Here is a 23,604-nt window from a genome sequence, read left to right as displayed (position 1 = left end):
AATTGTAGAATTTAAAAGCACCTCAAAAACGCATCTTTTAAAAGCACTTTTTATTGTATAGCAACTACATTTTTAAAAACTTCTTTCTAAATAATTACATAGAGCGCATAATTGCAATATTGTCAGTTAAAGGGACAATCTCCCGATTGATTATCAAAGGTCTTTTTTCCTAATTTTCACATTATAATATTACCAAATATACAAATAAATTGGATAAAAAGATTCTACAGAGCAAAATAGAACAAGTTCATTGGGTGAGAAGTACAGGATTACAAGGATGGAAGTGGATTACAGTTCATCGTGTTTGATTTTGTGACAGGATGTCAAGCGGAGGGGGGGGGGGAACTCCCATATGTGGCCTATATAGGTATGTGCCGCCAAATAGGGTATGGTTTTTAAGGTTCTCGGTCCTTAAATAGGGTATCATTTTTGCTCCTTTTGGCAATGAGTTCCCGGTGTGATCCTTAGATAGGATACCTAAATTCTATAAGCTAAAATAAACGCCCAGCTAAACCAAAAAAGGTATTTTAAAACTGAATTTACTGTTCAGTTATTAGTAAAGCGATTTTATAGAGATTTGTGTGTTGCCGTGCGCGGTTAGCCGTTATTTGGGTCGTCAAGGAACGCTTCTCCTCCCCTTGAATAGGGTGTCATTTTTCGGTTTTGGGCCTTTAAAAGGGTATCAATTTTCGCTTTCTTTATCCTTAAATAGGGTCAGGGTTTAAGAACCTTGGCGGCACACCCCTATCCGAAATTTATGGGAGTACCCCCCCCCCCCCCGGGATGTCAAGATATCAAAAGTTTCATCCCAGTGAAACTTTGAATCCTTAGTCATAAATTTTTCTGTTTAGTTGACATTTCTTTGCTTTTACTAATTTGGCTGTTTTGTTTCTTTCAATTTTTAAGATAATAAGGCACGTTTATAGCCAGCTCCCAGCCATACTGCCTTATGAAAACACGACTTGTTAGTCTGGTCACTGTCCCTTTAAAATGTTGCTCTTGAAATGTTCTCTAATCTCTTAGTTTCTTTGTTTGAGTCACAAGGTTATTTTGAAAAGCCATACTATGAAGCAAACTCTTTAGTTATCTTGACAAGATTTTCTCCATTCAGAATTTCAATCCAGTATCCATCAGGATCTTGAACAAATGCTATTCCTTTCATTTTACCTGTAGATGGTGAGAAAATAATTCAATAAAAGTTGCATATTAAAAAGACAATCCCATAATTATTGGAAAGAAATTCATTCAAAGTCAGAGGAGACAAAAGATACTAATGCATAATGCCTGCACAGTTGACATGTAATGGCCTAAGTTACTGACCCAATTTTGGCAGATTTTTGGTCAAATCTGGGTAAGGTTACTATGTTTGTTGTATGCTTTAGTGGCATATCAGGCTCGTTTGGTGTGAGTCTGAGTATTTTTACTTGACTGCAACATGCCAAAAATGCAAACCATGGCTCAACCACACTTGCCTGATATGCCACCAAAGCATGACAAAAAGGTAATAGATTAGGTGTATGGTGGCCCATTGTTATCATAGCGAAACCAGCTGAAGATTCGTGTTTAATTGAAAGAAAAAGAACTAAACATACAAACTTTATAAAAAAAAAAGAATAAATAAATAAAGATAAAATAAAAACTGAAATAAAATTAAAATAAAACAGAAATCAAAGTTCAAAATAAAAATGAAAATAAATCACAACATAAAAATTAATCAAAAAATAAAAACAAAACTAAACTTAAAAAGAAAACGGTAGCTACTAATTAAAGAAATTAAATTTAAAAATGAAAAATAAAAAATAAAAATAAAAAGGAAACGGAAGATTAAAAATTAAAAATGAAATAAACTTTCAAATTAAATATAAAAAAAAATTATTAAAAAAAATTGGATTAGACATTGAAAACAACATATATGTTTTGACATTGAAAACAACACGCCAAAGTGGAATTGAAAATCAATTTCAAAATGGCATGTCTGAATGAAATAACTATGAGAACACTGGTCCACAGTGGCCCATCGTTCTCACAGCGTTTCAAAACGACGGTCCGCCCCGGCGCCCCCGTGTGGCCGGGTCCCCCGGTCCCTCCCCCGCTGGCGCCTCTTGCGCGACTCGGCGGGGGGCGCGCGTGAGTGGGTCCGTCGGCCTGGGCACGTGGGCGCCGCTCGCGGTCCGCCATGCGCGCCCGGCCTGTTCAACCACGGGAGGTGGACCGGTGCGGGCCGCTGCACTTCTCTCGCACGTGACTTGGGTCGGGCCATCTGTTCAATTCACAGTCCCTCATGGGAGGATGGTGCTTGGCGCATCTCGTCCTACAATTTTTCGTTTTCTTATTATTACTGATTATGAAAAGCTGTAGCTTTGGCTTAAGGCCGGGCCAAACGGGATGAGAGTTGATAAGAGTACTCTCAAACTCTCGCTCTCGTTTGGCATGGAACTCTCATCGACTCTCATGCGCTCTAAATATCGACTTTGAACGTTGCTCAAATTTTTCATGACAGTCGGCGAGAGTTTTCTCTTGTTTGGCACGAGTTGATGATAGTCAAAAAGAGTTGACTACAACTCTCATGAGAGTCAACTCTCGTCAACTCTCATCCTCGTTTGGCCTAACCTGAGTATCAGGCCTCCCTAAGGGGAGGGGGGGGGGAGATAGGGAAGGAAAGAGGAGAAAGGAAGGCCTGACACAAACGCTTTGACCCCACCTCCCCTTAGGAAGGCCTGATACTCAGGTTACGTTTGGCCTGGCCTTAAGCAGCACCGGCCTTTATGTTTGTACATAGCGAAGGCACAAGTGACGTCATTGCGCCGAGGAATTGTTGAAGAATTTGAAAGTACCTGTTGATGTTTTTGTGAGCAGTGCCAACCAAACAAATTTCTTTACTAGGTTTACCTGGTGAGGTTTGTGGTTCTTCAAGACCTGGAAGAGACGTCTGAGTTGGCATTGGAAGGAAGTAACAATAGTGAGGGAGAATTGTCAGTGTCTAGCCATGGCAGAAACGGGCGGGCATCGAGTGCAGATAAGCCAGATTACCATGTTGGCCCGAGGCTTAAGATCCCCGAGACCCAGTTTCCTGCATCAGTATCAATTGATACTTTACTAAATGCAGGTAAATTAGTGAAACCAATATTTTCAAAGAAGGCCAAACTAAACTTTGAACACTTTGATATAGAATCAGGCAAATGGCAAAATGTAATGAATGTTGAGTGTGAAGTGGAGAGTGAAAAGTTCTCTTCTGGTGCCTTCCGAGATGCCTATCATGCTACCACTGTACATGGGGACAAATGGGTTATCAAGACATATAACCAGAAAACAAAAAACACAATAAGTGACACAGTTAAGTCGACTGTGGAAAACCATTGCAGGAAACAAGTTCAAATGCATGCAGTGGCAAGGCACCTGGCCAAAAAATTTGAAAGAAAAGCACCCTCTACGTTTGGGGAGTGTTTTAAATACAATCGATGTTACTATACAATGTTTGATGGTGAGCATGCTACAATTGAAGAATTTGTACCTGGCTATTTTGTTAAGTATATAAACAACAATGGAAAGTGTGTTCCAGTCCAAGAAGATGCCAACCAGAATTTGAAGGATTTATTTTCAAAAGCAGAAACTTTGGTTCACTATAGCTATGTGATTACAGACCACAAACTCATGCTTCTTGATATTCAAGGATCTGATTTCACATTGTATGATCCAGAAATTGCAACTGAAGAAATTATGGATAAAGATCATCATGAAATCTACTTTTGTTGTGGCAACTGCTCCACTGTTGGCATCAATGCTTTTCTGTCAGACCACATTTGCAATGAATATTGTGACATGATGGATCTGAAGTGAGTGGGGTATATACTCGATATTTGCTTTCTGTCTTTTTCTCAAGACAATACTTATGGACCTTGAACTATGTAAAAGTAGTTTTTATATTTTAGTACTCTCCAGTGAGTCAGATGTTACATAGATAATACTATTATGATATGTTTTACAAGTTCATATCCTGGTTCAATTCCAATACACACAATTATTCTAGTGCTATTGTTTATTTTGAAGCTCTGCTGTTTCAAACATCTTTTGTCCTCAGCTCTGCAGTGTTGGAAAAGCTGGGTTTGAGTGTGTACAAACACGTGGTTCACAGCTAGTTAGATGTTTACATTTATGTAATGATAAATGTTAATGTTTTTACATCCTGATGTTCAAGACATTGCAAGATTCTTCTAGTTTGATTTAAAAAAAAATGAAAAAAATATGCTAGCAAGTTGTATTTCCAGGAGGTGACTCACATATTAACATAATTGGGGTGCCCGTTGGAAAATTTGGGAAAATACCCTAAAAGGTACCAGAAACTTGCTAGATGGGCATGGCTCCCAAAAACGTTTTCCCCCAAGAGGTTATTTCTCACCTTGCGAGTATTCCTCCTCTCGCCCACGCTCCTCCAACTCGGCATCGTTGCTCTAGAACAATGGTGTGCTTTGCAGGCTATACCATAAGAAGTACCACAGAAATTCTAATGGTGATCATTTTAGATCACCCTAAAGGTTACCAATTTCCACAGTTTGAACCGTAAAAGGTACGACGGGCACCCCTGTCATTTTTATATGAGAGTCCCCCTCCCCCCGTGGTTGTAGTAACATTTTCAAGAAATTATTGACAACCTCTTTTTAAAATCTTCTTGATCAATGAAATTTAAATATATAAACATATATATATGTATTTTTCACTTTTTAAAGGTTGATAAGTGCAGTGCATTGTTTCTTTACTGGTAATGATCTATAGACAAATTATTTTCCAAAAAGAAAATGCACTTTGAGTTTTTGCATTTCCTGTTTTCATGTTATGGGGGTGGGGGAGTAAAAAAGTGTATTATGCAATTTTACAAGTTTTTGTTACTGTTAGTATGTGATTTTAACATGAAATTGGGCTATTAAATGAACTGTTATGATGATGATATCATGATGCTGGTGATGAATCTTTGTACTTTTCCTTTAAGAATATATGATGCATCTGCTGCCTCGGCTGGCTTCACCCCATCAATATTGGGAACAATTTGTTCACATTCCTCTCTCACACTTTTAGGCAAGTAGTCCTCCCCAACTGACATGACACCTGATAATGAAGCAACCTCATCCAGTGCTTCTAGGGTGATGTGCAAACCTATACAACACAGGAAATTGCACTACATTAACAGGGTTCAACATCTCCACTGGCCCGGTAGCCCGAGGCTAGTAAAAATTAAGTCAGGCTAGTAAATTGTCATGTTTAATAGCTTGTAGTGCAGTCTGCACATATTTCTAAACATAAAAATATTTAGCAACATCCCCATACCACACTCTTCTGTATTGTATTGCTCAGGAAATGAGTAGAGGTGATTTGGTATTCCCTTTGGCATCTCAGCATCCTTTTGGCTCCTCACTCTATGTGAATTCCACACAGTTTCCCTAAAGATTTCCATTTCTTTTTGAATGACAGGGATGAAAATGAATGCCAATAGGTGCCTGTTTAAATGAAAGACATCAAATAAGAATAGAAATCCATAACATGGATCACATGTGGATAACATGTGGCCAGGTGTTATATAAAATATTAATAATTTCTATAAGAAAACATATAAATTAAAGCAATTCAGTTACTGTGACCATTTAAATGACTAAAACTGCACTAGTATGTACCTATCAGTTTGATCACTTGGATCATAGTGGCCTTGTACAAGTAACATGGTCAACTGTCTCTTGAAAAATCTCTCAAATCTATTGTGGAGGTCTCGCCACCATCTTTCTATCTGTGAAAAATAGTTCAACTCTATGTTGATAATGAATAATGTGGAAAAGACACATTTTTGAGAAGACACAATAACTTTGGACCCAAAGACCCCATGAAATATAGCATTTTACTGTTTGTAGTATTATACATACATACATACTTTATTGGCTCGTACCTACAGGGCTTTTCAGAGTCAGTGTACATTACAAAGGTTGAATAAAAATTAAATAAAATAGTCATTAAAAAGCTTTCGCCTGAGTAGCCTTTTGAAATCCGTCATGGATGAACTAAGTTTGAGTGCTGGCTGCAACTCATTCCATGCACAGAGAGGTGAAAGGTTGCTCTATATTGAAGAGTCATTTGACTGCTGGCAGTGCGAAAGAGTGGTATGTTCATATCTAGTAGCTACTGTATTTCAATTCAAAGGCATCCAGAGCAAAAAAAAAGACATTAAAAATACCTCATCCTTCTATGTTTTTGGTATAATATCCATTCCCCCCCCCCCCCCCCCATGGAAGGATTTTTTGGGTTGAATCTCTCCAAAGACTTTTCCTTTAAAAAGTTTGGCATTTGAGACCCCCTACCCCTCAGAATTTCCGATTATCTTGCATGGGGAGGGTATGGTGTTCTGACACCGCACAATTTTAACCTTATTTACACCTCGGAAAAGCCTAAAATTCATGGGTGTAAAACTGAAGTTACAGTAAGTCTAAAATAGTCTAGGAAGGTGTTAAAGTTCTGTCTTTACTTTGTTATTTGTAGATGGTCCATAGAAAACAGCTGGCTCGTCATCCTGGTCTTGCCTTAAAAATGCATGAATGGTCGCCATAATCCCAGTCTCAGTTCCTTTGTCCAGCCTCAGATTTTTACTGATCACTTAAATGCAAAAAAAAAGCTAAAATAAACCCTAGGGGATTATAGCTTTGATTGATTATGATCATCCTGCATTTGTAAATGTATTTATGTTGCAAAAAGTAACAATATTAATTACCTTTGGTTTTGTACAGATGATCTATGTACCAACGCCCAACCAGCTTGGGGTCAGAGTTTGTGGTCCATAATTTCAGATATAAAATGTATCCACTAAAGGCATCCTGTAGACCATAAACTGCTAAAGGAAAAGTGCTGTTCATGAAGCCCATTAGCTTGTCATGGCCATCCCCTGAGTGTGTGTGATTAGGACCCTGTACACAGGACAACAAAATACTATAAGAAACACAAAGCTGTAGCATGATACTGACTATAGTGGAACCTTAAAGGAAGTCGCAGGGGACTTGTTTTCTTTTGGTCATTTAATAGAGGCTATATTATATCAAAAACCTTGATATATAACGAATTTGAGAGGAAATGGCCAAAATTTATGTGATATTGAGGTAAAGTTAACATTGAATTTCTAGAGGCCTGCTTACACAGGCGACTTTTGTCACCAGTACTGTATTGTAGTGCCAGTGCCTGTAGGGAAGTACTAAAACTTTATGGGGACTTGGCAAACTGAAAGACGCCTGGAAATGAGAACAAAAAGCAGGTACCGGTATTTTTATCTATGTACATGTACGTGTCCGAATTCACCACTTTCCCCCATATTTGGTCCAACAAAAATATGTATCTCATCGGTCAAACCGGTTTGTATCTATTATATTGGCAGGGCATAAGCAAGTTGAGAATTTCATAGACTGAAGTAAATCCACTTTATCCAAGAAAAGAAATTAAAGTTCAAGTTTTCAGAATGTTAATTACCAACTGTTCAAAGAGCTTTAAGATGCATATGCAAGTCCACTGTTGGCTTTCGCAAATACTGAACACTTTGCTGGAAAAAAATCCCCAAATGGGGGCTGGGGAAAATCCAAGAACTTAACAGTGACACAATAAGCAAGACCCCCGCCCTGGGAAAACGCTGATAAGTGTATTATAGTAGTATTGCCCGTTGAGTATTTTTATTTATGTGTTTTAAGTAGAGTCAGTTCGGGATACGCACCAAGATCCTACAAATTTTTAAGATCTTACCAATGATGTGAACGTTCCTGTAGCTCCCCGTTGCCGCTTCTTAACACCAACGTTTCCTCGCTTCGCGAGTCCTTCGGGATCCACGATACCCATCACATCATAGACAACATTACGAGGAACAGCAAGGTTGTGCTGCTCTCGAATTTTTCGATGCATGGCTCGATATCCAAGGTACTGCCCGGGACCAATTCATCTTCTACTGCCTTCTTGACATCTTCAATGCTGGTTTCATAACGAGTGTATTTAATGCCGAAAAAATTCAATCTCCTACTAAGTGTAGGTAGACTCCAGGCATATTGAGGAAAATCTCGGCTAGCAAAATGCACTATCTCCTGTCTGGAATAATTTGCTAACACATAACGTTCAAGATCGCTCTTCAATTGCTCGTCATTCTCCCAATCTGAGCAACGGATGCGAGCCGCCATTTTGAGAGGAGGAAGAGAGAGGACCCTGGGAACGAGGTTGTCCACTGACCTAACAAGTCGCGGGCTATGATAACAATGGGCCGCTATGATACAACATTCCAGTTTGAAAACAAATATCGTGATATTCAGTTCGGCCCAGTGTTATCATAGCAATTTTAAAATTTATTTGCAGTTTTACTAAAGATCTCAGTTATCGTTTTGAAACGCTGTGAGAACGATGGGCCACTGTGGACCAGTGTTCTCATAGTTATTTCATTCAGACATGCCATTTTGAAATTGATTTTCAATTCCACTTTGGCGTGTTGTTTTCAATGTCAAAACATATATGTTGTTTTCAATGTCTAATCCAATTTTTTTTAATAATTTTTTTTTATATTTAATTTGAAAGTTTATTTCATTTTTAATTTTTAATCTTCCGTTTCCTTTTTATTTTTATTTTTTATTTTTCATTTTTAAATTTAATTTCTTTAATTAGTAGCTACCGTTTTCTTTTTAAGTTTAGTTTTGTTTTTATTTTTTGATTAATTTTTATGTTGTGATTTATTTTCATTTTTATTTTGAACTTTGATTTCTGTTTTATTTTAATTTTATTTCAGTTTTTATTTTATCTTTATTTATTTATTCTTTTTTTTTTATAAAGTTTGTATGTTTAGTTCTTTTTCTTTCAATTAAACACGAATCTTCAGCTGGTTTCGCTATGATAACAATGGGCCACCATATAGGTGTAAATATCAAGCAACCCGTACACAAGAACAGTAAATAAATGCATTGATGAAGAACTCACCATCATTTGGTTTCTTAACAAATGTTATGCCCAGGTTTTCAAATCGCTCACATGCCTTTTCCACATCTGGTACAGTGAAACCAATATGTCCTAATGTGAAAATATCATGTTCAAAGTGAACCCACAGTTGAACCCACATTGAACACATAATTGCATATTCTAAATCTGATATAAATAGGTTAAAGCTCCTCGTGGTGTTCCAGAACATAACCATATTCCCCCCACAGAGGGTTTGCTTACTTTGAACCCCTCCTCCTCTCAGGGAATTCTAGTTTAAGTTCACAGTTCCCTTTAAAAAGTTTGGTCTTTAGGACCCCCCTCCCCACTCAGAATTTTCAATGATACCCCACATGGAGGGTATGGATATTTTCCGGAACCACATTTTTATGCTTTATGTGCCGTAACTTTATTGGGAGAAAGAACTAAAACAAGATAATATTGTGTCTGAAGTGAAAATATTTAGAGCCTTGCACTGCATTTTGACTGCATAATTCCTACTTCACACTAGGTTAGCCTGAATATTGTTCAGGTTAGCCTGTTTACGGTTAGCTTTCTATAATAGCAATGGGTTTTACTTTTTTTGGTGATTTTAATTCACTTCAGCCATTTCGGTGGTTTTGTTTCAGGTATTAATTGGTGGTTCCACTTGTTTCAGTTGTTTTGTTTTGGTGGTTTTAGTTTTGGTGTTTCAGGTTTTAGTACAAGTTTTCTGTTGCATGACTTATTTATTGACTAATAAACTGTATTTGCTAGTCTAGTTACTACAAGTACAACATTTGCAGCTCATTTACTTATTGCTTTCACAGTAGCTTGCATTCAGTAATGTCCAACAGTGTTTTCACTCACCAAATCCTTTTGGTTCAGAATTTCCATTGTGGTACTTCATGTCGGGATCATTTTCAGTTCCCCAGTTACTGTCAAGATCAATGCAAAGTACCTTAATTAAAGGACAATTCAAAGTGACTACATGACATGCAAGACATGAAACTTATTGGTATACATACATGTACATAACTTAAATTTAATTCTATATAAGAGGTGGCAAAAAATTCTTAAAAAAATATGTGCACAGGATTTAAGTCAAATTTCATGGTCTCCTAGCCTTGATATTAAACTACAGAAGCTGACTTTTGCAAAGATAAGAAAGTCTTAGGCTTCCAGAAAAGGTACCACGAAAATCACTGAACTGTGGAAAAGGCCCAAATTTTTATGTCGCTGCCCCGCCACTTTCTTCTACTGCCCCACCTTCTTTCATCTGTAAATGTCAATCGTTGCTTTGTCGCATATAATTCACAGCTTGCTGATTACATCATGATTGTTATAAATAAAGCATTGAATAAACAATTGGTAGAAGAAAAACTCAATAAAAGCTTGGTTAAACGAAGTGCTTGCCACTTTCTTTAAGTTTCAAGATTTGGTGCTAATTGTATGTTTTGGTGCGAAAAAAATAAATTTAACCGAGATTATTTTTCAAGCGCAATTCAAACAAGCGACTGTAAACAACAGTGTCAGCAAGGAGGCGCAGCACGTCAGCCCCAGGAATTTGTTCTGCCAGTTCCACAGTTCGGTGATTTTCGTAGTAGTAGTAGTAAGCTTTGATAATAATTGGCATCTCACAAAGTCTCAAATCTACCATTGCACATAATTGATCACCCCTTAAATAGCTACATTTTTATGAAATCATTCAGATTTACAGTGTTGATCAGATTGATCTAAGACACCTTCATTTCACTTCATTTATTTAAAACATTGACAGTGACATATAGACATATCTAACCATATATCCAATAAAACACTGACATTTTACTTACTGTGTCAGCTCCAGAGTCGCCTTCTGGGCACAAAGCCACTTGGTTTTCTCGTCAGCATCACTTGGAATGCTGGCTGCTTCCTCAAACCCCAGAAAATACAGAGAAAATTTCATGGCTGGGAAGTGGAACTTTTGTAAAAGCCTATTTTTGAATAATATTATTAGTAAACTTGCAAAGTAATTACAGATACTGATAGAGCAGTTTTCAATTGAGTATTGTAAAACCAAAACCAAAGTAATTACTCCGGTCAATCAAAAAGGACACAGACAATTCAGTGAACCAATCAAAACTCGAAGCAAATACATGTAGCCGGCACGAAGCACGGGAAAACGTGCGCGAGCGAGTCACGATTGGTTTTGGTTTTAGTTCTGATTGGCGGAGAAAGTGGCGCGAGATTTTTAAGCCAATCACTGAGCGTAGTAATGCAAAACCAAAGCAAACACAATTTACTTTCGACACTCAAGTGAAAACCGCTCTATGCAGGGGATTTGACAGTAATTCTGTCTAAAGTGGAGTATGTTTATGGTTTTAGGAGACTTTCTAACAAAACTTTATGAGGATGATCGCATTTAAGTTCAAATGTTTCGTCCGTGCCGAGCCTCCTCCACCCCTATCCCCCTCCTAACCCACCTCCCTCCCCCCTTACCCCCTCCTCTTTATATATTGACAGGGGCATTAGAGCTAAGCTATGATTTAACGTTCAAGAATACACTACAGTGAAAATCTGTAAAACAGATCTAGTGCAACATTGGAAAGAGGAAAGGGGTGCGAGGGACTTAAGCTTATACTGCAGTAGACTGTCCACAGCCTCTCGATTTTTCAACGCAAAAAAGCAAAAGGAAGCGAGCGCGAAGCGCGAGCGCGCGGGGGGAACTCGCCGTTCTCATCGCCGTTCTCATCGTCGTTCTCTCGCCGTTCTCATCGCGCGCTCGTCGATCGAAAAAACACGAAAAAATAGAGGGCTGTGGACAGTCTATTAAATACTGCAGATGACACCACTGCATGCATTGATGCACGCTAGCTTTGACAGACCTCATACCCATTACACGCGTGTAGAAATCCAATGACGCTTTAGGGTCCTTTACCCGAAGCATGGTCTGCTGAAAGGTAAAGCCCTTTGTACTTTGGTCTGGTTCACTGAGGGAAGAAGCGATGTCCTGTTCTGACAAAGCCATTTTCTGTGGAGAAAGCTTGCGGAGGTCACGGAACGTCAAAGTCAAGAGGGGGCCACAAGAAAATTTCTTACCCAGTCCCTTGCCCTTTCACTATCGATGGTCGCGCGACTGGTAGCGCCTGGTATAAAAGACCCTGATTCGAAACCGTGTATTAAATTATGTAATAAGGACTTACTCTATCATGGTTAGCGACAGAGTATACCGACTTTTGCTAAGCTCCGGAATTACTTTTGGTGGTGTAGGCCTGGCTTGGATACTAATGAAGGCTATAGTACCATCTAAAGAAGAAATGCTGAAGGTATTTTAGTAGACATTTAAAAGAGGATCGGCTTCAATAGCCCAGTAGCAAGACTTCAATTCACGGACACGGTTATTAATCGACACGGTTTCATGACCTCGAAACCGCATCGAAAACGACCCGGTTTCGAAGTGTTTACACAGAGCCTATTTAACGATTTTCCGACTGTTTTCGAATGTGATTGTATAAGCAAGCGCTGCTCTCTATGCTTGTTTCACCATGTTTACCCTTCGCAAGCCAGCCAGTTCGTGCCAAAAAAAAGGCCGTTTTCAAATCGATGCGGTTTCGCCGTTTTTGACCGTTTACACGAAAACGAAACCGTATCGTTTTGAAAACGCTCCACTTTTGACAGCGTTTTCAAAACGACCCGGTTACAGTAGTGGTCTCGATCGGTGCCGTGTAAACGAAAGGCGTAACCGCATCGCTTTCGATGCGGTTACAAATGAAACCGTGTCCGTGTAAACGTAGCCTGAGACAAGTCCTAAAACGCATAAATCGAGCCGAAAAAAACGCGTCTTTAATACAAAATTAGTGGATGGCTTCACGATTCGTGTCGTTTGTCAATTTTTTTTCACTGCCGTTAATTGATTTTTGAGTAAATATGTAATTTATCTCCGGCTTTCATCCAGAATCACGAATAAAGGTCCTCAAAATAAGCAGATCACAAGGCTTACTACACTGGCAATTCAGGGATCACCGCCAGATTTGAGCTGTTTTTACGTGTCATAGGCCGTATTACAGACATGGCGACCATATTAATCTTGCCCCCTTGGCATCCTATAATGCTTGTTAAAATGATTAATTATTTATTGCGATAATTCCGCAATTACCATAATATAGGAAAAAACATTATAGGATGCTTTGGGGTCAAAATCAATATCTGTAAAACAGCCTATCTGCTATGCTAAATTTTTGCTCAAATCACATGTCACGCATAGCCCTTTTACCCTCCCCCCCCCCCTCCCGGGGGGAGGTACTCCCTAAAATTTACTATAAAAAAACACTTGTGTATATCACAAAGCACTTACTTGACTTTGTCTGTGGCTTGGAGATAGAGCGACGAGGAGAGGGTAGTTTCATAGCTAAACTTGATCCTGTTTAATCAGGATTCTGGGGAAAAATCGAACCTGTTCCAGAGTCAAAAGGGTGATTTTTGTACCCTGTTCCAGAGTCAGAGAGGCAAAAAGCATACCCTGTTGAGCGGCACATACCCATATAACCCTTATATGGGAGTACACCCCCAGGCCTTAACCACCCTGGTAACTTAGGGTCACATGTTGTAAGCACCTTTAGATAGTTAGTAACAACTGCATATGAAGATTTTAATTATCCCTGACACTTATCAGTCATGATGTGTGAAAGGTTTTCCTGTGAGTTGTTTTCTATATATAGTTCTCTGCCAGATTAGTAAAAAAAAATGTACAAAACTGAAACACAGGTTCTCAACATTTACATTTCTAGACAATGCTACTTACTGACCTAATACTCTTCATGCTTTCTATGCATAAAACTGTTTGTTTTTTCACTGAATTTTGTTACTTTAGAGACTTCCAGAAGAGGCAACATCACCTGAGGCTTTAGCTGCAGAACAAAGAAGAAATGAGCAGTTTATAATGGTTCTTCAAGAAAACATGAGGTCAAACAATCCTGCGTGGAAGGTTATGGGAATAGATGAGGTGAAGGAAAAGCAAAAGAAGAGAAAAGAACTTCAACAGAATAAGGAATCCAAATTAAGAGACAAGAAATCCAATGAGTTTTCAACATGATACAGCAAAATGTTACCACAACATCAGGACACAACTTTTGAAAGAAGGAACTGTGGAAATTTTTTTTTGTCAAAACATGGGAAACAGTCATGTCACTTTGTTTTGAAACACACCAAGCGACACAGGTTATCGCGCTGAAATCTGTGACATATTTTTGCTGCAGTAAATATGTAATGATGTTTGAGATGAAAGTTGTCCTGGTCCATGATAATGCTTCAAGTATTTCCTGTGGGGAGAATACATTTTGACCACTTCTCAAGCTTCTTCAGTGCATTCTGTGTAATTTCCAATTCCAATATGACCTTTTAAAAATAGCTTGGCCACTTAATGTTAAAAATAATGAAAATGATTGTTTCAGATTGTGTAAATTTAATCTTCAGATTTGCTGTAGTATAATATAGACAAATTTGGAAAGGATACCACAAAAACATACAATCATTCATAAATGATGTTATTATAATTACTCATTTTGTGCTTATATGTTCTTTAATTGCATGTTCAGTATTGTTGTATACACCTAACATTTTCTTTGAGGCACAATCCCTTCCAATATTTAAACGAGCCCTGCCATATCGGCAATCAACTCTAGGAAGTCTGTGAACAATATTATTGAGTAAAAAGGTGTAGCAAACTAGTTAACAACATGAAGCACAGTGGTACAGTTAAAACAGAAATAGGTCTGATACAAAAGGGCTTACAACAATAAAATGTGAATAAAAATGAAAATAGAGACTGTTTAATAAACTTGCATTATTTTTGAAAACAATCCAGGAAACAGTGATTAGACTCAATAGTGAGCAACAACTGTAAACGTAACTGTTGAACAGAATGCAAAAACAAAAAAAGAAACTAAGCTCTGTTTCAAATACTTACTGTTAAACTTGTTAATCCTCTGTGTGCATGTTTGCATGTTTAGAAGACTTGTGGTTAAATTACCTCCCAAAATACTTTGATGAATTACCGGTAGCTGTTGAGTGTTAGGCACTGTTTGGTGAACAAGATATTTTGAAAAACCTCTTTAATACCTAAAATATGGCAGTTTTCCCTGACCATTTCTATTCTTCAGTTGTGAAATCCCTACCCTTTTATGTAGTGACCCCTTGCCTGAAAAAGATGTTCCTTCTGGGTGGAGCCTCCCTACATGGTCCACTATAGGGAGTGCAACCCCCCTACCCCTCTCAAGAGCCCATCTCATAGCTAGAAGGAAAAACTGTGACCCCATCCATCCCAGATTGGAAATTAAAAAGAGGATGATCCAAAAATTGGCCCTATTTACATGGAAAAATGGAAAAGGATGATGTTAGTACTACGATGATCTATGCACTTAGACCATCCAAGCTCAAAATATTTTCAGCTTTCAGTTTACATGCGAATGGTTGCATTTGGCCTTAGTATGGGAATTACAACAGTTTTTTTCTATTTTTTTTTTTTGCTTGGTTGACCTTTAGGGCTCCAGTGACATGTTAATTGTACGAATTTTAACACCTGAAGGTAACAAAACGGGTCTACTTTTGCATGAGGGCTTCATGAAGTCTAAGTCTCATCAACAGTTATTCTCAAAAGGCGTTCCTTTGGTATGGCAGAGAGGACCAACATTTTCTTTTATAGTGGTTCACTGTGCCAACTCAACCTTGTTCTATTTTTCTTTGTTTTTCCCTTTGAAATGTCAAGAACCATCCTGCACCTCAGTTTCCAAAGTGTGCTAGGTAAAATTGTTTTGACATTTTAACCCATTATTGATGCGATAAGTGAAGCAAATTTGATAGTTTCAGTAAACATTGCCAAACTTCACTGCAATTACAAATCCTCTTACGGCTTGAGTGAAAAACTGAAAACTTGCAAAAAAACTTCCTCTACTTCCAAGAAAGCGATGCATTCAGCCAGACTTGAGGTCTTAGATCCAGGATGGGTGACAAAATGTTAAGCAACCTACTGAATGACTCGCAAGCAGAGAACAGTGTCTGTATATAGCCGATGTAGCACAGGTGTTTGTTTCCCACAATGAGTACCACAAGGGAAACTTTGGCAACTACAGAAAGTAGCAGGCTTAGGTTGGTTTATTTAACATATTTTACTGTATTGGATGGTGTTCAAGTGAGGACAGCTATGTTATATTTACTTATAGGATGGCGCGCAAATGATAAATGGTGCAACAGTGACTCTGATGCTTTTTTGTCTTGGCCACATTTGTTAGCCCTACAACTTTAAAATGGTTTCTGCAGTCCCTATCACTAGCCCATCATTGGAGTTTCTGAACCTATTGTATTGCAAGAGAGTTAGAAACTGTTTCTGACTGGAATACGGAGTGTTTTAATACGTCATCTGTATATTTCATTAACTGATTTTATTCCGGTTGACAGTTGTACAGCGGTATATGATGTTTACCATAATATAGGAAAAAGTATGAGCCTGAAGACAGTTGCGTGAGCAACACCCCTTTTAAAAAATACTGACAAACTCCGTGGACCTCTCATCTTTGCATGTCTTGCTTGTCCATGTCATTTTCTAATCCTGATGGGCTGTTCCTGACACTTTTTCATAAAAGTATTGCACTGTTTGGTAGTCTCTTTCCTCTAACCCATTCACAAACAAGTTTCTCTCGTTGTCAGTCCAATGCAGAAACCACTTGTTAAACATTTGAAGCTGACAACGAAATACATCTGGGCTTCCTAGCGAGAGAGACTCCATTGCCCCAAACAGGGAACACACCTTTCCTGGAGTCACCTTGCATGCTAGAATATCCATAAACTCATACTTTTGCTTGTCGGTCCAGCGGCTAAACCACGACCAAACGATTCGTATTTCTTCATCTGTGGAAGTCTTCTCGGTATAATCAGCCATGCAGCACTGAGTTGCATTTTGCAAGCAAGTCGGACAAGTCGAGTCCAGCAATTCAAGACAGGCGTTTCTCGTTGCATCTTGGCCGTGGTTTCAATAAGGGCCTAGGTACCAGAAGAATCAAAATGGCGGTGGTTGGTGTGTTGACAAAAAAGAGCGGTGCGTTAGTAGAATTTAAACATGATCTTCATTCAGCTGAATCTTGTCAAGGGAACAAAGAGAATTTAAAAAGTCTAGCCCATTCCCTAAGGAAACTTCAATATGATGTTAATTCCTGTTTGACGGAAATTATTGAGCAAGAGAAGACATCAACGCCAGCCTCACAAAAAGGTAAGTTCTTATAAATGCTATCAAAGTTGGTTTGTTAAGTATAAGTGTGTGTTAAATTTTAATGTAATGGAGTACAAATCTATCGATAAGACATGTAGACTTGTGCATGGTACTTAAAATAATGTAAGAGTTTATAAAGTTACGTCTCAGTTTGCTTCAAGCCAAACTTGACTTCATCCCAGGCTCCTGTATGGGGGAGGGGGAGGGGGTGTTTCTGTTACTCTAGCCAGGAATTTTATTTTTGGGTGGGGATGTGCAAGCAGAACTTTAGGACATATCCACATACCCTGTTGAACATCTCCAGACACATGTAGTGTGGAGTGCATGTGTACAATATGCGAGCCAGCGAGGCATGGGAAGAGACGTGCGAGGCATGGGAAGCAGATGTGCAAGGCAAAACAAAACATGCGAGGCATGAACCAAAACTTTTAAGCGTCTAAAAACAATTAGTTTTTGTATGACATAACAGTTAAACAGTTTTATCGACTTATAATTATATCATCAGTTCGAATACGGTGAAGGGCCTGAGTACAAGTTTTAAGTCACGGAATGCGCATTGCAACAACGGAACAAAATTCCCCATACTGGAAGGCTTCAGCTTCATGCGAGGCCATTCTCATCCCCAGAGGCCACGATTCTTCTGGTCTGCGCCAGACCTCTGGCCACCTCCAAAACCAGAAGTCCGCGATTCATGGACTCCCAGAAGGAGTACTCTGTGCATGCTCAGAAATTGTGAGTGGCCAGAGCTCTCAATTCCTGGTGCAGACCGAAGGGTCACGGCCTCTGGGGACGAGGATGTATGCGAGGCATAATATTACAATATATCGTCACTTTTAATAGTGAAGGGCCTGTGTACAAGTTACCAAAAACAATACAGTTAAACAATGTTCTTTGCAACAATGGTACAGAATTTGCCAAAGTGGAAGGCAAGAATGAAAATGATTATCCCCCCCCCCCCCCACGAGGCTCAGACAACATCAGCGTGACCTGAGAGAAATAGAGGGAATCTAAGCGAAGTTTTCATTTCAAACATGTTTTTGGAACATCAGCTGCTTTAAAATCAATCAATCAATTGAAAGTTGTGCTTGCACGTGAACGAACAGCAAATAGAACGAGAAAAGAGAACTTGGAACGAGTTGTTTGTGCCTCGCGTGTTTTCAGATGCCTCGCATGCCTCGCACGTCTGCCTTGCATGCCTTGCTGGCTCGCACATTGTGCATCCCCTGTAGTGTGCATGTGCAGCTATAGCCCCTTATTTTATTTTAGGGAAATATCCACCACTAGCAACCTCCACTTCAGTGAATAGTTATAATTCAACAAATGTGCGTGCTGCCCATATATGGTCAAAATGCTACAGTTATCTGTCATCCGTACATAACAGATATCCTGCGATATATGTAGGTTGCGAAGTTATTGGGTCATTATTATCCTGCTCAATCTTGTGGAATATCATCTGATTTTAGCCAAGCTAAGCATCAGACGATATTCCCAGTGATCTCACAGGATAACTGTTAATTACCAGCTTCCTTGTTTTGGCATAGAAATAAGTGAGGACGATGAGAGTGATGACAGTGATGATGATCCTGAAGACATTGACAATATAGGAAACTGTAATGGAGGCCAGCCATCAGAACCTCAACCTAAGAAGTTACGGAGGTGAAAACGAAGTACCTGCAGATATTGACCTTGATACCATTCAGTGTTGTCACTGATGTACAGCCTTACTTACACTGAGACTTTTCGTCAAAAGAAAAATTACTACAAGCAACAAATGTATAAGTTAGGATAGGCAGTGGCAAAACAAGTTTTATTCAGTCCTTGTGACTCACTTATGAACAGATAAAATGGAGATTGGAATTATTATTTGAGCTTCTTTTTGAATTGTGAGATGATTTGAACAGGAGGATCAAGAAGGTCATGTCACACTTTGTGCTCTCACAGACCCATCTCAGCATACATGATATTTGTGACATGAGGACCTGTGCCGTTGCCTCCAGAGATAACCAGAAGGTGTTTATTATGATCTGCATTGACCTGGAAGAGAAATATATGGTGAACATTGCAGACGATTGGTACTTGTCCTTAGGTGTCCTTCTTAGAGAGAGTTGATTGTCCTTTTTTCTCCAAACAGTGATTTTAATCTTGTAGCTCAGTCGTGGCTATCACCCCCCCCCCCCCCCCCCACCCCGTCATGCGCATTGTCGTTCACAGGTATATTGATGTTAACAATACATTAAAGTCATTAAAATATTAATGCTCACTACAATATGTTTGTTGTAGCAATGTTTTTGCCCTCAAAAAAGCGTCGCACCCCTCAGCAAAAAACATGGCGCTTTTGAAAGACCATTCAAACACTCCAGCGGCACTTATTCGGAAACTTTAGCTGTTTTCACCACATTTGCATGTGTCGGATAACCTTGACGGACGACAAATAGCACAATATGCTCTTATCTTATCATTAAATTTTGTCGTAAATTTGTCGTCTTACTACGATCAGTACCTCCAGCAGAGACAAATTATGCAATTTTCACCCAATTTCTCAGTCAAAGCAAACGTATTCCTTTACAAAAGATCCTCTAGGGGTAACCAGTAGAAATACTCGGATAGCACGACGACGACTAGGTTGACGTGAAGTAGAAAATCAATTTATATGCCCGCTATTTCGTAGATTTGCTAAATGCACTACCGAATATAATGTGTGAAGAATTATTTTATTTCATGAAAACGTGAAGTTGTGGTGCAAGTTAATTTTTCTCTTCACGTTGTCTTCAGCTTCGCCGTCGTGATCGCAAGATAGTTTAGTAGCATAGCAATGGAAAGAGCTTAAAAACTACAGCAATCTCTTTCCGTTTATCCAAAAAATCTCTCAGTATTGGAAGTACAAAACTTTATGCGATTTCAAAAATTATTATTGGTCCTTGATGCTTTGTTGAACAAAAAACAAAGTTTTTAAAACTTTCTAAACACTTCCTTACTTTCGAATGCCGATTATATTATACGTTGTTAAAGGTACAAGTGTATTAACTGGTCACAAATGTAATAAAGTCACAAGTGTAATAACATTCGGTCACAAATGTAATAAGGTTTGGTCACAAATGTAATAAATATTTCACACAAGCACAAATGTGAACAGCAAATATCAATAAAACTTATGTTGTCAGTCACCATCGCTTTACATCTACACAACACTTATATTGGAGAACTTGTCTAAATGGACAAATTAGTCATTTATAAGGTCGTTTTTACAATAAGATGCTTCGAACGTTCCAGGAAGGCAAAAAACACCACATATGAATCAATATTATTAACATTCCATTTTACTTTATTGAGATATTCACACATAGATGCGTTTAGATATGTAATTTTTAGAGCTTTATTTATAAGCCTCATATATTTTGATATATTTCTTTTGTGCGTTTTATGTCAAAAATTGTTATAAACTACGAACACTTAGGGTGGTTTGCCTGTGGTTTTATTAGAAGAACAGTTGTCAATAAAAATACTTCATCACCATTCAACGATCTCGAGGAATTTTAAGAAGTCTATTTACCCGCCGGTGACAGTCATTTCAGCATGAAACCCAACTTTAACAGCAGAAGTTACAATGCGACTATACTAACATTGTTACCGTGATAGCAAATCTTGGCCAGTATAGTGTTATTCATTTCGTCTGTTGACATATTTACGATATACTCGAACTAAACTCTAGCCATGGTTAAATGAAAGCCAGTCTATGTTGTCTGGCCATTTCTTGAATAAATCCCAGCTAGGCAAATCGACCATACTCCAATATATCGAGGCTTAGTGCCATCTAGGGGATTTTATTGCCTAATTACTTTATAGTTGAATGTAATTCCACTTGAATATGTTACTGGTCGAGAGTAGTGCTTTATTTGACGTGTTTCAACCGAACCAATGACTAATTTGTCCATTTAGACAAGCTCTCCAATATAAGTGTTGTGTAGATGTAAAGCTATAGTTACTGACAACATAAGTTTGAATGATAGTTGCTGTTCAAATTTGTGCCTATGTGTGAAACATTTATTACATTTGCGACCAAACCTTATTACACTTGTGCCTTTATTACATTTGTGACCGAATGTTATTACACTTGTGACTTTATTACATTTGCGACCAGTTAATACACTTACAAGTGCCTTCAACAGACGTCACTTAATATTTATTCACTTTTTAGGCGCTGGACTGCACAGTTTGTTTGTTAACAAAAAAGCTCCCAGCACATTTCCTGGAAGTATTAAAGATTGCAGTGAGCAAATCGATAGGATCGGGTCAAGTGATAGGAACTACTTCATGTGCAAAGTACTAAATAGTTTCCGTGACTTTTTTCTAACCAACTAGTGGTAACCACAGGTTAACTTCCGTTTTCTCTTCGCCTTTTAATAACGTGGCGCGCACGCGTAAAACACAATCCGCTGGTCACTGTCAAGATTAGGGTTGCGGGCCTCTCTTGGGCCCGCAATAAGACCCGCGGGGAGTTAGCCGGGGCGAGACACAAACCTATTGACCTCTTGTTTGCGTGTCTCGAAAAACGAAATAATGCGTCCTCCAGCTGTCGTATTCGTGTGAACAATCTCAAACTTAGAATTAGACAACTCCTTGGTGAATATAAACTATTCCCCCATCAGGCTCTGTATTGTTGACTCAAATTAGTTTTCACTTTTTATTTCTATTTATTACCATCCTGGATTTCTACAGTATTTATTGTTCCCCTGTGAAATTGGTTGTTCAGTCACTGTTCAGTTCAATTAAAAACGTGCATCGGAGTCTATGTAGTGGCGCATAAGTTTGACCATATATTAAACACAAGGCAACAACAAAAGAAAACTTAAGAGGCTGTCATTCTTAAAAACACCCACTCAAATTCGCGTCAAAAAATAATTTTGCCTGAAACTCTGGCAACTGAAAGACTTTACCGAGGCTAAAACTAAAACAGATTTGGTTTGATTCAAAATGATTTTCTGGCTGCGTTAGAAGCCATCAAATATTTTGCCCCTTCGGGACCCGCCGCAACGTCTGAAAAATTAGAAAAAATATGCATTTTTCGAGCCGCTGTCAAATATTACATTCACTTCAAACACCGACAGTTTTTATATCAATTTGCTCATAAACATTTTTAGTTTTCTAAGAAGGAAGCAACTTTTCCCTCGATTTATCTGGAAATGCGAAATCAAGGATATAGTGACCACTACTGATCGGCATAGAACGAAGGTTGAAAAATGGCCTTGATTTAGAAGCGAATATTTCAGTTTCGGGACCTAGCTGATAACTCTACTCTACACAGCCGAAACGTGTTGTCCTTTATCTGCTAAAATGTGCAAAATCACATGAACGTTTTTAGTATTTCAAAAGATATGACCGTTTGGATCAGCACATGTGCGAGTAATAAGGACAATATAAGCGGAAATGTTGATATTACTCGCACATGTGTGCTGATACCAGGCTGATATTTTCTGGACATGATTAAACGGGGTTCCCCCTTTTTTTTTTTTTTTTTTTTGGGGGTGGGAAGTTATAAAAATCCGCTTTGGCCTCTTTGTTTCCTGCTTTGATGTTTACCGAGATTCATAACCAGTTCCCTCTATTAACTATGATTAAACACACGAATGCAGATAAACTGAACTATAACTATCATTACACTGATTAGCACTGAGTAGTACAAACGCACCAAGCTTCTAATTTACGGGTTTCTACTTTAACTTTATGATCAAGTTTGTGCAGTATTAGAATCAGGGGCACCCAACGGATTTTTTCGGTGAAAAACTGCTTATGCTTCGAAAGCCTGTTTTCCACTCTGATTTTCTTTAGTGAAATGTCACCTCGAACCTTCATAATATGGGAAATATAACACCTGTTGTTTTCTGAGAGGTAAAAATGTTGTTTTGGGTACAGGAAAACGCCAGTGCCGATTTTCGGAAAGGTGACAGCGGCTCGCATATTTGGGTAATACGATTTTGTTCTCTACAGTTTCTGCCACCTTGGTATTCAGCTAGAAAATCCAAAAGATAGCTGTGTTAGTTTCAGAAATATCCCTTCAAAAGCCCAAAATGATACGGGAAAACGACATTGTAAGGCTTCAAGAGTCCCGACTTTGACTGAAGTTTCGACCCTTCACCGTGGCAAGTTAACGTTGTACACAAAATTCCTTGTGCCGATTGTTCTTGGTGTAATGCAGGCGAAACAGGCCGATCTTTTAATATCAGAAGAAACGGACACATACGAAATGTAAGAACTGCTGTCAGAGGCTCAAGAATCGCGAATCATGCATGGTCTCATGACCGTAACCGTGACCTTGAAAATGCTTCCATAATTGACCAAGGTCAGAGCTTTGGGATACAGCAAACTTCCGGAACTTTAACATACGATGGATAATAACTCTTGCCTTTTTCCTGAACATTAAA

At 38.6% G+C, this 23,604-nt stretch overlaps 4 protein-coding genes, 1 long non-coding RNA gene and 1 pseudogene across 6 annotated transcripts; 4 read left to right on the top strand and 2 right to left on the bottom strand.

Annotated features, from left to right (window-relative positions):
* Positions 1 to 335: 335 nt before the first annotated feature.
* LOC144635361 (lactoylglutathione lyase-like) lies at positions 336 to 12,028 on the bottom strand. The gene is made up of 5 exons (XM_078494469.1): positions 11,811 to 12,028; positions 10,779 to 10,919; positions 9,814 to 9,881; positions 8,968 to 9,057; positions 336 to 1,167 (listed from the first exon to the last, which is right to left on the bottom strand). Exons 1-5 carry the CDS (start codon positions 11,951 to 11,953, stop codon positions 1,064 to 1,066), a joined length of 546 nt encoding a protein of 181 aa, XP_078350595.1. The 5' UTR covers positions 11,954 to 12,028; the 3' UTR covers positions 336 to 1,063.
* LOC144635432 (myosin heavy chain kinase B-like) lies at positions 1,454 to 3,837 on the top strand. The gene is made up of 2 exons (XM_078494540.1): positions 1,454 to 1,501; positions 2,884 to 3,837. The coding sequence occupies exons 1-2, from the start codon at positions 1,454 to 1,456 to the stop codon at positions 3,835 to 3,837; spliced, it is 1,002 nt and encodes a 333-aa protein (XP_078350666.1).
* On the bottom strand, positions 3,701 to 8,507 carry LOC144636012 (uncharacterized; annotated as a pseudogene). The gene is made up of 6 exons (XR_013567452.1): positions 7,759 to 8,507; positions 6,746 to 6,938; positions 6,503 to 6,630; positions 5,664 to 5,773; positions 5,320 to 5,489; positions 3,701 to 5,148 (listed from the first exon to the last, which is right to left on the bottom strand). The product of XR_013567452.1 is annotated as an uncharacterized LOC144636012 (transcript).
* Positions 10,880 to 11,880, top strand: LOC144635365 (uncharacterized). Its single transcript, XR_013567357.1, has 3 exons — positions 10,880 to 10,978; positions 11,262 to 11,570; positions 11,751 to 11,880. It is a non-coding gene; the product is annotated as an uncharacterized LOC144635365 (long non-coding RNA).
* A 30-nt stretch (positions 12,029 to 12,058) lies between the features above and the next one.
* LOC144635362 (uncharacterized) lies at positions 12,059 to 14,783 on the top strand. Its single transcript, XM_078494470.1, has 2 exons — positions 12,059 to 12,251; positions 13,796 to 14,783. Exons 1-2 carry the CDS (start codon positions 12,135 to 12,137, stop codon positions 14,015 to 14,017), a joined length of 339 nt encoding a protein of 112 aa, XP_078350596.1. The 5' UTR covers positions 12,059 to 12,134; the 3' UTR covers positions 14,018 to 14,783.
* Positions 14,784 to 16,975: 2,192 nt separating this feature from the next.
* On the top strand, positions 16,976 to 19,439 carry LOC144635363 (uncharacterized). Its single transcript, XM_078494471.1, has 2 exons — positions 16,976 to 17,185; positions 18,727 to 19,439. Exons 1-2 carry the CDS (start codon positions 16,981 to 16,983, stop codon positions 18,843 to 18,845), a joined length of 324 nt encoding a protein of 107 aa, XP_078350597.1. The 5' UTR covers positions 16,976 to 16,980; the 3' UTR covers positions 18,846 to 19,439.
* Positions 19,440 to 23,604: the final 4,165 nt, after the last annotated feature.

Source organism: Oculina patagonica, chromosome 13 (assembly GCF_052425735.1).
Source record: "Oculina patagonica isolate OP01 chromosome 13, crgOcupat, whole genome shotgun sequence".
NCBI lineage: Eukaryota > Metazoa > Cnidaria > Anthozoa > Scleractinia > Oculinidae > Oculina > Oculina patagonica.
Note: the sequence above shows the minus strand (reverse complement) of the source record. Positions and strands in the feature narration are given on the sequence as shown.

Bases quoted from the DNA above. Each gene is read 5' to 3' on its own strand.
- LOC144635363 (XM_078494471.1), top strand. From the start codon at position 16,981: ATGGCGGTGGTTGGTGTGTTGACAAAAAAGAGCGGTGCGTTAGTAGAA. The intron at 17,186-18,726 runs GTAAGTTCTTAT...GTTTTGGCATAG, and splicing joins AACGCCAGCCTCACAAAAAG to AAATAAGTGAGGACGATGAG.
- LOC144635362 (XM_078494470.1), top strand. From the start codon at position 12,135: ATGGTTAGCGACAGAGTATACCGACTTTTGCTAAGCTCCGGAATTACT. The intron at 12,252-13,795 runs GTATTTTAGTAG...TTGTTACTTTAG, and splicing joins CTAAAGAAGAAATGCTGAAG to AGACTTCCAGAAGAGGCAAC.
- LOC144635361 (XM_078494469.1), bottom strand. From the start codon at position 11,953: ATGGCTTTGTCAGAACAGGACATCGCTTCTTCCCTCAGTGAACCAGAC. The intron at 9,882-10,778 runs GTAAGTAAAATG...TGATCTTGACAG, and splicing joins GCGACTCTGGAGCTGACACA to TAACTGGGGAACTGAAAATG. The intron at 9,058-9,813 runs GTGAGTGAAAAC...TTTTCACATTAG, and splicing joins TTCTGAACCAAAAGGATTTG to GACATATTGGTTTCACTGTA.
- LOC144635432 (XM_078494540.1), top strand. From the start codon at position 1,454: ATGGCTCAACCACACTTGCCTGATATGCCACCAAAGCATGACAAAAAG. The intron at 1,502-2,883 runs GTAATAGATTAG...TTTCTTTACTAG, and splicing joins CACCAAAGCATGACAAAAAG to GTTTACCTGGTGAGGTTTGT.